Source organism: Carya illinoinensis, chromosome 9 (assembly GCF_018687715.1).
Source record: "Carya illinoinensis cultivar Pawnee chromosome 9, C.illinoinensisPawnee_v1, whole genome shotgun sequence".
Taxonomy (NCBI): Eukaryota; Viridiplantae; Streptophyta; class Magnoliopsida; order Fagales; family Juglandaceae; genus Carya; species Carya illinoinensis.
The window spans coordinates 13,246,783-13,263,162 of record NC_056760.1 but is presented as its reverse complement, the minus strand read 5'-3'; the positions used below and the strand labels follow the sequence as shown (position 1 = coordinate 13,263,162).

The 16,380-nt window shown below is 33.4% G+C and overlaps 3 protein-coding genes across 4 annotated transcripts; 1 reads left to right on the top strand and 2 right to left on the bottom strand.

Annotated features, from left to right (window-relative positions):
* Window positions 1-2,109: 2,109 nt before the first annotated feature.
* Window positions 2,110-3,050, bottom strand: LOC122275821 (TMV resistance protein N-like). The gene has a single exon (XM_043085097.1). The coding sequence runs from the start codon at window positions 2,972-2,974 to the stop codon at window positions 2,498-2,500; it is 477 nt and encodes a 158-aa protein (XP_042941031.1). The 5' UTR covers window positions 2,975-3,050; the 3' UTR covers window positions 2,110-2,497.
* Window positions 3,051-7,429: 4,379 nt separating this feature from the next.
* Window positions 7,430-11,578, bottom strand: LOC122275819 (disease resistance protein RUN1-like). The gene is made up of 4 exons (XM_043085093.1): window positions 10,851-11,578; window positions 9,459-10,560; window positions 9,075-9,350; window positions 7,430-8,922 (listed from the first exon to the last, which is right to left on the bottom strand). Exons 1-4 carry the CDS (start codon window positions 11,339-11,341, stop codon window positions 7,483-7,485), a joined length of 3,309 nt encoding a protein of 1,102 aa, XP_042941027.1. The 5' UTR covers window positions 11,342-11,578; the 3' UTR covers window positions 7,430-7,482.
* Window positions 11,579-11,815: 237 nt separating this feature from the next.
* On the top strand, window positions 11,816-15,725 carry LOC122275822. Of its 2 annotated transcripts, none has more exons than XR_006228703.1 (2): window positions 11,816-14,759; window positions 15,058-15,725. XR_006228703.1 is itself a non-coding variant. In XM_043085098.1 (2 exons), the coding sequence occupies exons 1-2, from the start codon at window positions 14,490-14,492 to the stop codon at window positions 15,278-15,280; spliced, it is 465 nt and encodes a 154-aa protein (XP_042941032.1). In that variant the 5' UTR covers window positions 12,092-14,489; the 3' UTR covers window positions 15,281-15,725. The 2 variants fall into 2 exon arrangements, 1 of the variants encoding a protein (XP_042941032.1); XM_043085098.1 differs by having other exon boundaries at window positions 12,092-14,759; window positions 15,086-15,725.
* The last annotated feature ends 655 nt before the right edge of the window (window positions 15,726-16,380 follow it).

Sequence of the window (16,380 nt, the reverse complement as noted above, 5' to 3'; positions counted from 1 at the left end):
GAGTATTTCTCTCGACAGTATATTTTTATTTTTTATTTTTACTTAGTAATTAATGAAATATTTTTTTAATAGTGTTGTGATATTTAAGAATACCAAAAAAAAAAATGAATGAAAACAAATCAGAAAAAAAAAATATTTTGCCTTCTTGGAGATCCTCGGGCTACAGCACTACTCTTATTTGTTTGATTCTGTCTAATTGGAGGAGACATCGGTTGGAGTCAGAATCGGCAAAAGTGTTGCCCACCCTTACATTTCACACGGCCGTTTTGCCCTTTTTTACTATCCAAATTATGTACCATTGAGTCACTTACCATTGCTTACAAAAACATAAATACAATAGAGAGATCAAAGAGGGAGAGGGAGAGGGAGAAGGAACGTTTTGGGCCGAGGTTCGAGTGTTTTTGGGCAAAAGAAACATTGCACCATACTCAAAAACCAATTCTTAACACGGTCGGGTACTGCTAATGCAGAAATAAACTCAATTAAAACAAAAAAATTCAATTAATCTTCAGTGAGTTAAAATAAAATGAGTTAAAATAAAAGTTGAAATTAAATAAATTATTATTTTTAATATTATTATTATTTTAAAATTTAAAAAATTAAATTATTCATTATATTTTGTGTAAAAATTTATTAAAAAAATATAAAATAAGATGAAATATTTTTGCTATCTAAAATGTGTCTAAATTAATACAACTGAAAAATCAGCTCAATCATACTTCTAAAAAACAAAAAAATGATTTCTCCAATTTACACATCTAAACAAACAAAATGTACAAAATGCAACCACTTCCAATTTCTCGATTTTCCAAAGTAACAGCAAGCACTCGAACACACGAATCACCAGAAACCAAAACGCACAAAAAAATCATAAAAACCCCTTTGTACGCATGTGGTTGCCGAGAAAGTCAGGAAAATAAATAAATAAATAAATAACTCATAACCCTATGGTCAAATTCCACCTCTCAATTGTTCACAAATATTTTAGAGAAATGATAGTTACAATTACGTGTGTGAAAATGGCTTGTAATCACTTTAAAAAATAAATAAATACTGGACTCACATAAAAAGAAAAATTAGTTTTTTAATAGTAGACCCCACTCTTTTTCAAAACAACTTTATGGTACTTACACACTTCACGACTATATATAACATTACTCAACATTTAATCTAACTACAAAGAGCACTCTCATTAGATTATGCAAATATAAATCCAATGGAGTGTTTGGCTAATATAATCTCAAAATATACTGCATTAGATTATACAAATGTAAAAGTAGATGACTTTTTATTACAATAAATTAGTTCTTTAGATCAAATTTGATAGTCATTATAGCATGACAAAAAAAAAAAAACTATTTTATTTTCTTATCTACGTTGTGTTCTTTTCTAGTGGGGTGTTTTGTAGAGCTTGTGTACTTCATGTTTTTTTTTTCCAATTTATGGTAGAATATTAATATTTCCCTCTAGCTCTTAATTTAGAAAAATAAAATTAATAGTAAAAAATAATTTTAAAAAAAATATTATTAAATTCCAAAGCTGGAAACCCAACAGAGAGGCTCATATCTTGAGTTTTGTTCCTCTTTGACGAAGCCAGCCAGCCCGAACTTGTTGATGATGATGATAACGTTGATCTTGGAAACCTTCCAAGGTTTGTGCAACCCATAAGACAAAGACACTTGAGACGTGGCAATTTAGAAATGCTTCTAGGGAGATCTCTAAGGTTCTTGCATCGAGTTATTGTTATACGTTCAAACCTAATAAGATATTCAACTGATTAAGGCAGTTCTTCAACAATGCTCTGGATAAAATCGGACTCATGCCTGCCATTCAAACAGGACAAGAAAATTGCAGTGTGCTGCACTAACCAATATATGGAAATGGGCCGTTAACCATGCTAATTAGCTTGTCCTACAACACTTGGTCTTTAACAATCGAAAGCATAAAAGTAGCTTCAGGGTTGATTAATAGATTTTAATCAATCTAGAAATCGCTAAAAATCTCAAGCCTTTCTTTAGTGCCACATATATAGAGGAATTAAGATATGAAAAGGAATTGGAACTAATTAATTAAGTACAACTACCATAAAATCAGAGAGAAATGATAAAAAGAGTGTCTGAGTGTGATCCTTGAAAAAAAAACTCAAATGCAGACAAAATAGAAAAATAAAGAGCTTCCTTCTCAAATTCGTTCAAATATCATTGCCAATGGTCTAGAAAACCTCTCGTAATGATTTGAAGCAATTCACTTATTTTCTGCTATCGCAATAAATGGGCTACAAACAAGTTTGGAATGGCAGGGTAAAGCAGCTCTCAATCTCTTGTCTCAAAATTGTGCCAACATTTCTTGCTTATATCCTTCGTCAACCCCAAAGCTGTCAGATGATAAATGCTTATAGCACATCGGTTTTATGTTACAACTCAAGTATTTGAGTCCTTTATCATAATTATTTGATATTAATGCTTGCATTAATCAAAACTGAAAGCGTACCCATTGCTCAAATGCCAACGGGACAAATTGGCTGCCTCTTTGAGAGCCACCTTCCATCTACCCTCTGCATATCTTCCTTGAATTTCTTTTCATGCATATCCATCACTTCTCCAAACTGTTTCCGCACATTTGAATGATCCACATCGTAGAAAATAGGTCGAACCATTTGGCCAAATGATTTCTGGCACTCGAGAATCTTGACAAGTTCATCTAAGCACCAAGTGGAAGTGGCATAGTTCTTAGAGAAGACGATGATGGAAATCTTAGATTGTTTGATGGCTTCCAAAAGCGCTGGGGAAATTTCATCTCCCTTCTGAAGATACATGTCATCTCGGAAGGTTATGATCCCCTTCTCAAAGAGAGCCTGATATAGATGGCTGGTAAAGGTTTTGCGGGTATCTTCCCCTCTAAAACTGAGGAACACATCATAATTCCATTGATGGGAAGAAGAAGGGGAGGAGAATGAGACATTTGGGATGGCCATGGAAGAGATTGAAATCTTGATAGCAACTTCTTTAAAGGAAGAAGGGTTAGGAGTTTATGAGTACTGAAGAGAGACATGTTTGGTGTATAAATAAAAGAAATTTACAAATAAATTTATCCAATTGAAAAAGGAGAGACCACTATGAATTTTCCTGGGCATTACCAAAGAAGCTGCTACTTTCAAATTGATCACCAAATTTCTTCTTCTTTAATTGGCACGACCCGTGGCATCGAAGAAAAACTTGTAGTCAAGTCTTTATTTCTCCCATCTGTCTTTGTCCGAAGGATCCAACACTTACATAGAAGAATCCATGGTTTTAGCCCATACCCACACGACTTCTCTTTTTGACTACGTACCGTTCACTATATTTCTTTTTTTTTTTTTGAAAATTCTATACATCATACTATCATCTCGCTTGCATCATACTAAGTAATATGTGACACATTTACTACCATTGAATCATCATTTATTGCATGCTTCTTTACCATCAAATGGTGATAAATGCACCACATCATATATAGTAGGATGTAGGTGAGATGGTAGTGTGGTGTATAGCATTACTCTTTTATTTCTCAAAACTCATAAATAAAAATATTAAAATGTATATAAAAAATTTAATTTATCAAAATGAATTGGTCCGCTCAAATTTCTCAAAATATTAAATGAATTTTTGGTAAACATAAACTCCAACCTGAAACAAGTGCAATAGAAGAAGAAGAAATACAAGAAAACCCGAAGAATCTCAGCAGGCAGCCAATGTCGGTTTCAAGCTTCATCTTCTCTTCCTTGAGAAATCCTAAAATCTTTGCCATCTTCTCCATTTGTTGCAGATTTCCGGTGAGATTTTTTAGATTGGTGATTGCAGCTTCTCCTTACAAAGTAATCGATGCTTAAATTTTCATGAATAAGTAGCATCAAAGATTAATGCTTTGTTTAAGGCAGAATGACAACCACAACTTCTCCCTTTCCTTTGACCTTGGGGTTGGGGTCGGGTGGGGGCACCTTCCAAAGGAAAACAACACTCCAGACAGCTATGTGCCGGACGTTCCTACGCACCCAATTTATCTTCTAAGTTGTGTTTCTAATGTCATTTCTAAATTAATAGAGAGAAATCAATAAAAAAATATTAATAGTCTAATATAGACTGTAGTTATACTAAATCACGATAACTAATACTAATATATAACTATACTAATAGTCTACTATTAATACTAATATACTATTATATAATTTATATAGTTACTATAATTAATACTTATATAGTTATATTAAATCACTCATTCACCATAACTAATATTACTAATATATAGCTATATTAATAGTCTAATACTATTATAATTTATATAGTTATATTAATCATATTAAGTTAATAACTAAATCACTATAAGTATAACTATATATATTTAGTATAACTATATAAGTTAACTATAAGTATTTAATGTATAACTATAATATATGGTACTAGTATATATTAACATATTATAAAAGTTAAAGTATAAATTATAATATAGAAATTATAATATACTAAATCACTATAACAATATAACTAATACTAATATATAGCTATACTAATAGTCTACTATTAATATTATTATATAATTATACTAATTACTATAATTAATACTAATATATAGCTATACAGTATACTTATATAGTTGTACTAATACTATTAGTCTATTATACAGTCTAAGACTCTCAATTCTAATATAGGCTATATAGATATAACTAATACTAATATTCATATTAATACTAATAATGTAGAGTATAATTATACTAACTATTGATTCAACATAACTAATATTACTATTATAATATAGCTATACTAAATTACTAACAGTCTATTACTAATACTATTATATAGCTATATTAATTATAAATTCATAATAACTAAATCATTATAAGTCTATAACTATATATATTTAGTATCAATGTATTATTATATTCTTTAATGTATAACTATTAAATATAATATATAGTACTAGTATATATTAATATATTAACATATTATAAGAGTTATAGTATAAATTATAATATATCATATATGTACAAATTTATAATAGTATTAGTATAGTTAACTTAATATGCAATATGTTAGTATTAAATCACTATAACTACATAGAATATTAGTAATATGGTATTTAATATAACTACATAGAGTATTAGTATAACCACATAGAGTATTAGTAATAAGAGTATTACTATTATTTAATATAATATCACATAGAGTATTAATAAATGTGTGGGTTTTGAAGAGATATAGTAATATTAGTATATTACATATAGTATTACTATTATTACATATAGTTATTAGTTATGGTAAATAAGTTAATAACTATTACTAATTTATTATATACTAACAGACTAATAGTATTAGCGTACTACTAATATATATATTAATATATATATATATATATATAATAGTATACTATATGTATATACATTAAATATATCACAATATAATTATATAAGTATTAAACAAAATTTCCTTGGATGAAAAAAAAAAAGGAAGTTTAAGGTGGACTGACCGGACCCGAACTGGACTATTCCTGTCCTTAGGGAGTTCGGTTAGGTCCAGAGTGAGAAAATCTTGAACCGAATATGTCCGGTCCAGTCCACAAAAGCTCTCGGGACCGGACCAGACCGAACTTTCCCCTACATTTATGTGTGCCATTGAATATTTGTTCTTGATCATGTTCTTCCTTTTGTAAGTTTTAAGATTGCACCTAGATTTTTCTGATCAAGCCAGTTGGCACGTGCAGTCATTTTGACAACTAGTTCTAGTTAACAAGATTCTTCTCTCAGGTCAAGATTCTCTAATTGGGTTTTCATTTACTTTTCTATTAATTACTTGAACTTTATAAATTCTGCTACTTGCTAGCTTTAACAAATAGCTCTGGTTAAAGGCTTAAGTAACTTCAATTTTTTAGATAATTTTTCTTGTTCTAAAATATTGTTAAATATTCTGTACATGAAGAAGGGGAAAGGGAAAGGGAAAGAGCATGTATCTCCTATAACGCTTTCTACCACAAATCCATCAACTCAAGTATGTGGAGTATTCTCATCTCTTTCAGTGTTTTTGCTCATTATCATGACATAGTTGCAAATTAAGAGACGACATGGTCCCATCCATTTGCCACAACACTAGCAATTCATTAAATCATGGTTCATAGATGACAAGTGTCCAAAATTGCTTAAATGGTAAGACTTGATTTGTAGGATTCAATTTTAAAATTTATATTTCAAATAAAATTATGTCATGTAAGTACTATACTAGATAGGTGTGTTGAAATGTATGCTATTTGAGCAGTACATAAATAAATAAAATTAAAAAAAACTTGAATTTTTAACTTCCTTAGAATTATGCAATTTTCTTTACATGAAAGTTCCCAAGTATTCACTAAAGGTCCAAAACTGTTAGTTACTCAAACAAGTCATGTGAAAAATGAGTTCAGGTAGAGTTAGTGAAATTGTAATTGACAGATGTGAAATGCATTTTTGATGACGTAATATTATACAAGTCTTTCGCATGTAGGAGCTGAGGGCCTAAATATGACTTGGTATGGTGATCAAGATAGGCTGCCCAGCAAGTTAAAAGGCCTTCTTCGCATGGATCGAATTGGTTTTTCGTATTTGTGTATCTCGTAGTGGCCTGGTAAGTTGCATTTGGTTTTATTTGTTTACTATTGTTACTTTGCATGCAAATTCTTGGTTTTCTTGTAGGTTTTTCAGTTATGGTCTTTTATTTAGGACTGGGTCTTTTTCTTTTGAAGTATTGTGGGCTTTGGTTTTATGGGTATCTTGTATTGTGATTGACAATTTTAGGTTTTATTATTATTATTATTATTATTATTATTATGGATTTTTTTGATTATTTGTAATCACCATGTATTTGTTTGTGTAATCACGATTTTTTTTCATCATAAGTGAGGACTATCAATAAAATTAAAATACCATCATATTCTTTAAAAAAAAAAGAAAAAAGAAAGCCTTTTGCGTGCGTATCTTTTATAAAAAGATAGATCTTAGCATATAAAAATATAAAAAGATAAGTCTATTTTTTTGTGAGATTTATTTATTTTTTATAAAAGAGTTTGTATTGATCCTGCATACTTTTTTTTTTTCCTTTTTTATTTTTAATGTGTAAAACTTGCATATTTAATACTTATACATAATATTACTCTTAATTGAGGATAGTTTTGGTGTAAAATGAATTTCTTAAAAAAAGTGGTTACACAATATATCAATCTCATCACAAAATAAGTTAATAATAAAAGCAACCAAATGAAGTGTAAAGACAACCGATTATAAGATTCCAACACTGATATGTCAAAAAAAAACAAAAAAGGCTTAATGAATGTTTTTTAAAAGTCCCCAAGTAATAAAATTCACTCGTTTTAGAAAATAAAAGTAAACTATTATATAATTTTTCTAAAATTTTAAATAAAAACACAAAAGTAATTCAATTTTTTTAAATTCTAAAACAAAAAATAATATTACAAAATAATATTTCAAAAATCATACAAAAAACTCTCCCGTCTCCGTCCGCGTGCCTGTTGTTCTGCTAGCTGTTGCTGTAGTTGGCAACAATTATCGTTCTCCAAGATAGCTATCTTATTGTTAGGAGAACGGCAATGCCGGATCACTCTTGGATCATCATCATCCGTGTTGTCGTTTTGCTCGAATACAAAATGAACTCCCAACTTGTCATTATATTTTTCACACTCCGGTACTCTCCATCCAGGAAATTGAAATGAAACTCCAAAGTGATCCCCTTCATTGGTGATCTCATCCCGCCACTCGAGGGCACCACGTGGAAGGCACAATAGCCACAGTACTCCATCTAATCCCAGTTCATGTTTATAAAAGCAAACCTCGTAGGATTTGGCTACGGGATCTGATTGACGACCATTATTAATAATGATAGACACCGTCAAATCGCAGAGAGGAGGGCGCCGTTTGGAAGCAACACCGATAACCAAACCTGCTAACTTGGCATTTTTAGGTGGAGGCACTCGGAAACACATCTCATTCTCCTTAGTTTGATGCCGAAACCATTCTGGTAACTCCCCTCCTCTAATTTTAATTGTAGTTATCATTTTTCCACAGAATCTATATAATATAGGAATCATCATCGTTAAATTATCGATGAAGGATTTGCCACCACTACTTGCATTCTTTTGTTGAAGCCCATTGCAATTCCACAATGGAAGGGATTTCAAATGGGTAAATCTAGTGATACATGATGCAGGGAGGCTAACGAAATTGTTTCCTGATAGACATAATTCTTCTAGCGTGGAAAGGCAATCAAGACTCTCGAGGAAATCAACTTCTTCTAGATTACAGTAAGTGATGCTGAACCGTTTCAAAGCTGGAAACCACCCAACAGAGAGGCTCTTATCTTGAGTTTTGTTCCCCTTTGACGAAGCCAGCCAGCCCAAATTTGTTGATGATGATGACGACGATTTTGGAAACCTTCCAAGGTTTCTGCAACGCCGAAGAATAAGATACTCGAGACGTGGCAACTTAGAAACGCTTCTAGGGAGATCTCTAAAGTTATCGCATAACTGTATTATTATCCTTTTAAGCCCAATGAGATATTCAATTGGTAAAGGCAGTTCTTGAATAATGGGATTGTCACGAAACCAAATTTCATCGAAACGAGGAGTTTCTCCAACAATATTTGGAAATTTCTCCAGACTTGTGCACCAAGAAAGTCCTAGGATTTTAAGACGTGGCAACTTCAGGTTAGGAAGGCGTCTAAGTTTAGAGCAATTGGTAACATCCAAATCAGACAGTTTGTTTAAAATTCCAACAGATCGATGAACCTCAACTAAATTGCAACAGCCAAAAAGATGCAACCTCTCAAGATTTGCCATCATTGAGACATCAGGGATGCACGTCAAGTATTTACACGAAGAAAAATTTATTTCCCTCAAATTTTCGCAAACCTGGAAAATAAAGGTGAAAGGAACAATATTGTATCAGCTTCCAAGAATTATCAATATAATTTCTTTTTAACAAGTAAATTTTTTTAAAAGAAAAATTGATCCATACGTCTGAATTCTTATTTTAAAATCTAGAAAAGAGATAAGATATTTACCTTTATTCCTTTGATTTGCTTGATTTTACTGTGACTCATGTTGAGAGCAACAAGTTTCTGAGAATGAAAATTGGACGGCAGAGATGGTGATGGATATCCATTCCAATCAAGCAATATTAGCTCATTAGACCAACTTTTAGGACTCTTTGAAAAGCGTGCATGACGGATTATAAGCACTCTAAGCCTTTTCATTCTTGTAAACGCACTAGGATTCAGCAAAATATCTTTTTGCCCGAACAAATCTAGCTTTATGCCTTGAATTGCATTATAAGTTCCCTAATAAATCATAGAACAAGTGGAGGAAAAAATATTAGGACTCAATTGATAGAAGAAAAATGATAAAATGATAAAATTGATAGAACAAGTGGACTAAAGTGCTCTTACCGTATTTTCCTTAAGAACACGGAGAATATCCTCATGAGACCATAATCGGCTTCGCTTTCCTGGCTCGTCGGGAGATTCTTGATGAACAATATTCCTACCCATCAATTGTATCACGTCATGCATCTGCAATCGGTCATGTTGATCAACATTCACCAAAGATCTTTCGATGAGAACTTGTATTCCAATAACTGGATCAAAATCACTCGCTTCCAAAATTTTTGTTACAAAATCTTTCTTTTTTTCCTTAAAGAAACACGCAATATCAAGAAAGATAGCCTTCTCCTTGTCGTCCAGTGCATCAAAGCTTATCTTAAGCATTTCGTAGACCTTTTTATGAAGACTTTTTTGCATTTTACATATTGTGCTTTCCCATTCAGGTTTTCTTCTACCACATAGTAAAGACCCCAGCACCACTAGAACCAAGGGAAGGCCCTTGGCGTACTGAACCACACTATTTGCGAGCTCCTTATACCCTTCTTCAGGATAAGACTTACGGAAAGCCTTCCAACTAAGAAGTTGAAGAGCATCAGCATCACTTAATTCTTGGACCTTGTATCTTCTTTCTACCCCATGAGTATCTAGCACATGTTGATCTCTGGTTGTAATAATGATTCTACTTCCTGGACCAAACCAATTCTTATCTCCTGCTAATTTCTCAAGTTGTTCCACCTCATTGACATCATCAAGAACTAAAAGAACCTTCTTATGGCAGAGCCTCTCCTTTATTACAGTAATTCCTCTATCCACACTTCCCACCTTTAAGTTGGTATTCATGCGCAAGGTCTCAGATAGAAGTGTTTCTTGTAATGGAACAAGGTCGGACGGGTTTATAGTTTCTCGGACGCTAGCAAGAAAGCAGCAACTTTGAAATTGAGGAGCAAAGGAGTTGTATACAGCTTTTGCGATAGTGGTTTTACCTATTCCACCAATTCCATGGATTCCAACCATGCGAACGTCATCATTCCCAACACTCAACAACTTACTAATGGCCTTTATGTGAGAATCTAATCCAACTGGGTTCTTCGCAACATATAAAAATGTGCACTTCATTAATATACTTGATATCTCTTCTACGATGTGTTGGATAAAATGGGACTCATGCCTGCATGCCATTCAAACAGGACAATCTAGAAATCATACTGTTACATATAAAAAGCATCTCAGGATCAGTCTAGAAATTGCTAATTAAGAAGAATCTGATCAAGGCTTTCTCTAGTGCCACAAATATAGAGGAATTAAGAAATGAAAAGTAAAGCAGCAAGAAGGAATTGGAACCGATTAAGTGCAGTTACCATAAAATCAGAGAGAAATGAAAAAGAGGAGAGAGACCTATTTGGTTACACCTCATGTATTTGATATCAATGCTTGCATTAAAAAAAACTAAAAGCGTACCCATTGTCCAAATGCCAACCGGACAAATTGGCTGCTTCTTTGAGAGCCACCTTCCACCTCAACACCCTTTGTATATCATCCTTGACTTTATTTTCATGCATATCGAGATCTTTTACAAACTGTTTCCGCACATCTGAAGGATCCACATTGTAGAAAATGGGTTGAACCATTTGGCCGATCGATTTCCGACACTCGAGAATCTTGACAAGTTCATCTAAGCACCACGTGGAGGTGCAATAGTCCTTAGAGAAGACGATGATGGAAATTTTAGATTGTTCAATGGCTTCCAAAAGTGCTGGGGAGATTTCGTCTCCTTTCTGAAGATCCACATCATCTCTGAAGGTGTTGATCCCCTTTATAATGAGAGCGTTATATAGATGACCGGTAAAGGTATTGCGGGTATCTTCCCCTCTGAAACTAAGGAAAACATCATAAATCCAAGGATGGGAAGAAGAAGGGGAGGAGGAGGATGAGACATTTGGGATGGCCATGGAAGAGATTGAAATCTTGGTAGCTTCTTTGAAGGAAGAAGGGTCACGAGTTATTGAGTGCAGAGAGATATGTGAGTAAGGAGCTTTATATTAAGGAAGTGGATCAAGATGGTTTGAGTGGGTCACTGTCACTGTGTAATTAAACTCTCGTGAAATTTCCTAGGCATTACCAATGAAGCTGCTACTTTCAAACTGATCAGCAATTTTCTTCTTCTTTGTCAAAAAAGGGTATGCATTACGCGTCGCTTCGAAGAAAAACTTGCCCTCAGTCTTTATCTCTCCCATCTCTCTGTCTTTCACGGAAGGATCCAAGAAAGCTCACAACACTTGCTTTTTCTTTCTATAGCTTTTTCTCCCTTTGCTTGGAAAATAATGACTCCCGTAAGAATCCATGGTTTCTTTAGTGAGTACCCCACACGTGTTTTCTTTTTGAATACCTTTCATTACATTTCTTTCACGGAAGGATCCAAGAAAGCTCACAACACTTGCTTTTTCTTTCTATAGCTTTTTCTCCCTTTGCTTGGAAAATAATGACTCCCGTAAGAATCCATGGTTTCTTTAGTGAGTACCCCACACGTGTTTTCTTTTTGAATACCTTTCATTACATTTCTTTCACCGAAGGATCCAAGAAAGCTCACAACACTTGCTTTTTCTTTCTATAGCCTTTTCTCCCTTTGCTTGGAAAATAATGACTCCCGTAAGAATCCATGGTTTCTTTAGTGAGTACCCCACACGTGTTTTCTTTTTGAATACCTTTAATAGACAATTTGTTGCTTGCAGGAATAATTGCCATGCACATCATGATGTGGATCGCACATGACCAAAAGAGGCCAGAGACACTCAATTGGGTCAACTCAGTGTTAAGAACGTGTGACGCACATAACACAAGGAAGAATGGATGTTCGTTCCCATGGAGAAGCTTGGGAATCACATGATTTACTTCTCCGCGTTTATCACGTAAGCTTTGATGTAGTCGTTCAGTATAATTCCCATGGAGAAGATAAGAAGCTTCTCCGCGTTTATCACGTAATCTAATATTGAATTAACTTTAAAATCATATGAAAAGATTAATAATTTTGATAAATATTAGACGAGAAGTGTTGTTTCCCTAAAGACAAAGGTCCGCCGCACCAAGCCTCTGTTTCTCTAGCCCGACACCCTCCTTTTCTCTCTCTCTTGATCTGCACCTTCACTCACCGTGGAACGTCCACCTCCTGTTCTCAATTTTTTACGCTGGAAAGAAATTTTATGGGGTTGTATTCTCGCAATTCGTCTCGGGATTAAAAAATGGGGAATATTTATGATTTGTTTGATCTAAAGGGGAATATTAAGAGCTGTTTATGTGGAGTATTTGAGACTCTTTAGGCAAACAAGTCTCTGGCTTCTATTGGATGTGGTATAAGTTGATGCTATTGAATCATTGATGGGAAGGTTTCTTTACCTATCATAAAAAAATAAATAAATAAATAAAAATGAAAAGAAAAAAAAAAACAAGGGTTTCTGGTACAAAAGTTTAGAAGCTGTTTCGCGGAACTAGAGTTTACAATCTAATCTTAACTTGCTATGCTCATTTTAACTTGCTAAATTGACTAAAATACTTGCATCTAGTCAATGCAGTGCTCATAAGGCACGCAGGAACCATTGCGTAAAAAGAAGTGCTAAATCATATTATCATTGTTTCTTAAGGATTCTATAGTGTCTATAGGTCTAGGTGATACGAGACCACAAAGGGAATGTGTTGAGATTCTTTCAACTTGAAAACCATTAAGGAAGACAGCTTGAAATCTCTGCGTGGTGTATTACCATTCCTTTATTGTTTAAGTTTCTAGACTTCCCATTCTGTAATTTAGAAACATTTTTTCTTTTGTAAATACATTCTTAGATAAAAAGCTAAATGCCTTACTTGCCTTTCCATTCTGTAATTTAGAAACATTTTCTCTTCTGGAAATACATTCTTACATAAAAAAGTTCACTGCATTACTTGCTTCCCACAGTTTATTTATCCTCACTAACATGTTAGTATTGCAGTTTCTCCACCTCTCAGTGTCTTTCTCACCGTTTTTGCTTCTGTGCATGGAAGATTACATGTTGAACCTTGACCAAAGTAGTCCATCCTGTCTGGATTTGATTCAAGAACTGCATATATTTATATTGTTTGGAATTGTTCACTGGATAAGGATTGTTTGTGGAAGTCAAACTTCTGGTTGTCAAAAAATATATAAAACTGAAAAGTGAGATGAGATGCAACAGAAATGTTTTTTTTTCCCCTGGGTTAGACTTATTGATTTATGTAGCTAGTTGGAAAGTACTATAATGGTTTGAATAAAGAGAGAAATACAGGAGTATTTTGTGCTAAGGTGTTTTGGTTGGTCAAGTTTCGCTTCAAGGAGTTTGTGCTGTTGTAAATAGGATTAGTTATTCATTGTCCAAAGAAAAACAAGAATTAAATGATATTCTGGAGGAGAATTTCAGTTGGAAAATGTATGAGCTGCAATAGTCTAAACATCATTGAAAAATGCATTAGGAATTAAGCTTATCATTTCTTGAAAAATTTGGAATTAAAGATGTTTATGATTGTTCTCAATTATGAGATCATTTGCTAGGTTGAAGAACAGAAACCCAAGAAGAAGGCTCATAGTGAAAAGGAGCCCCGGATGAAGCACCATCATAGCTGTTTAAAGAATCAAATGTATTCATCATCCAGGAAACAATCAGATTTAGAAAATGTCACTGCAGAAGGGGAAAAGGGGAAGACTAGTAGACAGAAATCTTGATGTTGTAGTATAGCCTCATAAATTGAGCAAATGGAATTAAAGTCTAAAATAGCATGTGTTAAAGTAGAAAAAGATTCAGAAAGTTAGTTATTTTCTGTTATTGTCTTTCATTAGTATAAATACATTCAGTACTTGTAATTAATTCATTCACACGAAAGGTTTTCATTTCATTTTTCCTCTGCTTCTATTCTGTCTACATCAGAAAATTGACATGGTATCAGATTGAAAATCATTCTTGCTTCTGCAAATTCATCTTCTCATCTCTAAATCTTTGAATTCATGAAATCTGCATTACAAAATTCTGCTCGAGAATTTTTGTAGTTGTCTTCTTCGTCTTCTTTCATTTCTTGCACTTTCTTGAATAGATTCCCGAAATGGATTCTACCAATTCTGTCACTTCTTCTCGCTCTGTCATAAATCTCTCAGATTATTCCTCTAGTCCTTATTATCTACATCCAAATGACAAACCTGATGCCCTCCTCGTATCAGAAATTTTTTTTGGTGATAATTACATTGCATGGAGTCGATCAATCACCATGGCATTGACTGTCAAGAACAAGGTGGCATTCATTAATGGTTCGATTGCTGCTACTCCTGCTGATCAACTTGTTCTTCATACTGCTTGGCTGCGTGTTAACAATTTGGTACTTTCTTGGTTAATGAATTCCATTTCTAAAGAAATAAGGAATAGTTTGCTTTATGTTGCCTCCGCTGTTGGTCTTTGGAATGAGTTAACAACCAGAAACTTAAGGAGTTAAAAACCAGAAACTTGAGAAGTGATGGTTCAAGAGTTTTTCACTTTAAAAAAATCTCTATAAGTAGTATAACTCAGGGTTCTTTATCAATCATTGAATACATTCAATACTTGTAATTGATTCATTCAATCCATTCATGAAAGGTTGTCATTTCATTTTTCCTCTGCTTCTATTCTGTGTTCATCAGAAAATTGACACTTGATGTTGACGAAAAGGAAAGAGAAGGCAGAGGGTATTGTGATTCAAGTCATCACAATGGGATTGAGTCACACTTCAAGCGCCACAATGTTGCTCCCAAACTTTCAGAGGAAGAGCGGGCTACTAGGCGGTATGAGATGCAAGTGGATGCTGAACTGCATGAAGAGCAAAGATGGAAACGTTTGAGGAAGGCTGAGGAGGACGATGGGTGAGAAACTACCCATGCCAGCTTATCTAGCGGCAGAAATTTCTTGGATGCTGCTCAGAAAAGTATCTATGGTGCTGAAAAAGGGGGAAGCTGGGTAGGTCTGCAGTTGATTGCTGCCTATCCTGAATAGTTTTAGGTGATAACTCCAGGTTTGCTTCTCCGCCTTGGCCCCCCTGCACATGGGGTATCTCTCAAGTATTAGCTTTGAACCATGTATTGAAATATGAATAGGGCGAAGTGATAATCGCATTCTTTCACAATTTACTTCTCCTTAGGGGCTAATACCTTCCAGTAATACTTGGCTTGAAAATGAGGTGCCAATTACTGACATCTCCAAGTGTAAATGTTATATAACACTCGCCATGTGTGTGTTCTATCACGTTTACAAATTAAGGATGGCAATGAAAATTCAACCACTTCTTAAGGAATTGATTGGTTTGTTCTGTATCCATTATTGTGGACCCAATTGGTAATGGTGTAGGATGTTGATCGCAGACCTAACACACTAATTGGACCCAAGTTTCATGAAACCGTCATTAAAGGTGGACGAGAAATGGTTATACGTTCGAACTATAATAATGTTTCGTTCGAACATAAATCATACGATGTCATTTTTCAAGGGTTACATGTGAACGTATAAAATGTTACATTCGAATTGTTCATGTACATTTGAACATTAAGCCCACTTACGTTCGAACGTGTAAATTATTCGTTCTAACGTTCAGGTAATAGTCATTAACGTTTGAACATGAACTGTTTTAAAATTAAAAATGAAATTTCAAATTAAAAAATATTGAGAATTGAATTAATAAAAAAAAATACTAGATATATTAAATGATATTATTCATTCCATAAAGTATTAAAAAATTTGTAAAATATGAGTAAAAACTTTATTCATTTCATTACATAAAATTACACTAGATAACTAGATTTTTTATTCATTATTCATTAAAAAATGGAATTTTTTTCGTCCATTTCACTAGATATTGTTCATACCGTGAAGTTTAAAATTAAAAATAGAATTTCAAATTAAAAAATATTGATAATTGAAATACAACAATATTAGATATATTAAATGATATTGCTCATTAGATAAAGTATAAA

Coding starts and splice junctions, on each gene's coding strand:
- LOC122275821 (XM_043085097.1), bottom strand. CDS start 2,974: ATGGCCATCCCAAATGTCTCATTCTCCTCCCCTTCTTCTTCCCATCAA.
- LOC122275819 (XM_043085093.1), bottom strand. CDS start 11,341: ATGGCCATCCCAAATGTCTCATCCTCCTCCTCCCCTTCTTCTTCCCAT. Junction 10,561..10,850: donor GGTTGGCATTTGGACAATGG/GTACGCTTTTAG, acceptor AATGGCATGCAG/GCATGAGTCCCATTTTATCC. Junction 9,351..9,458: donor GTGTTCTTAAGGAAAATACG/GTAAGAGCACTT, acceptor ATGATTTATTAG/GGAACTTATAATGCAATTCA.
- LOC122275822 (XM_043085098.1), top strand. CDS start 14,490: ATGGATTCTACCAATTCTGTCACTTCTTCTCGCTCTGTCATAAATCTC. Junction 14,760..15,085: donor GGCTGCGTGTTAACAATTTG/GTACTTTCTTGG, acceptor GTTGACGAAAAG/GAAAGAGAAGGCAGAGGGTA.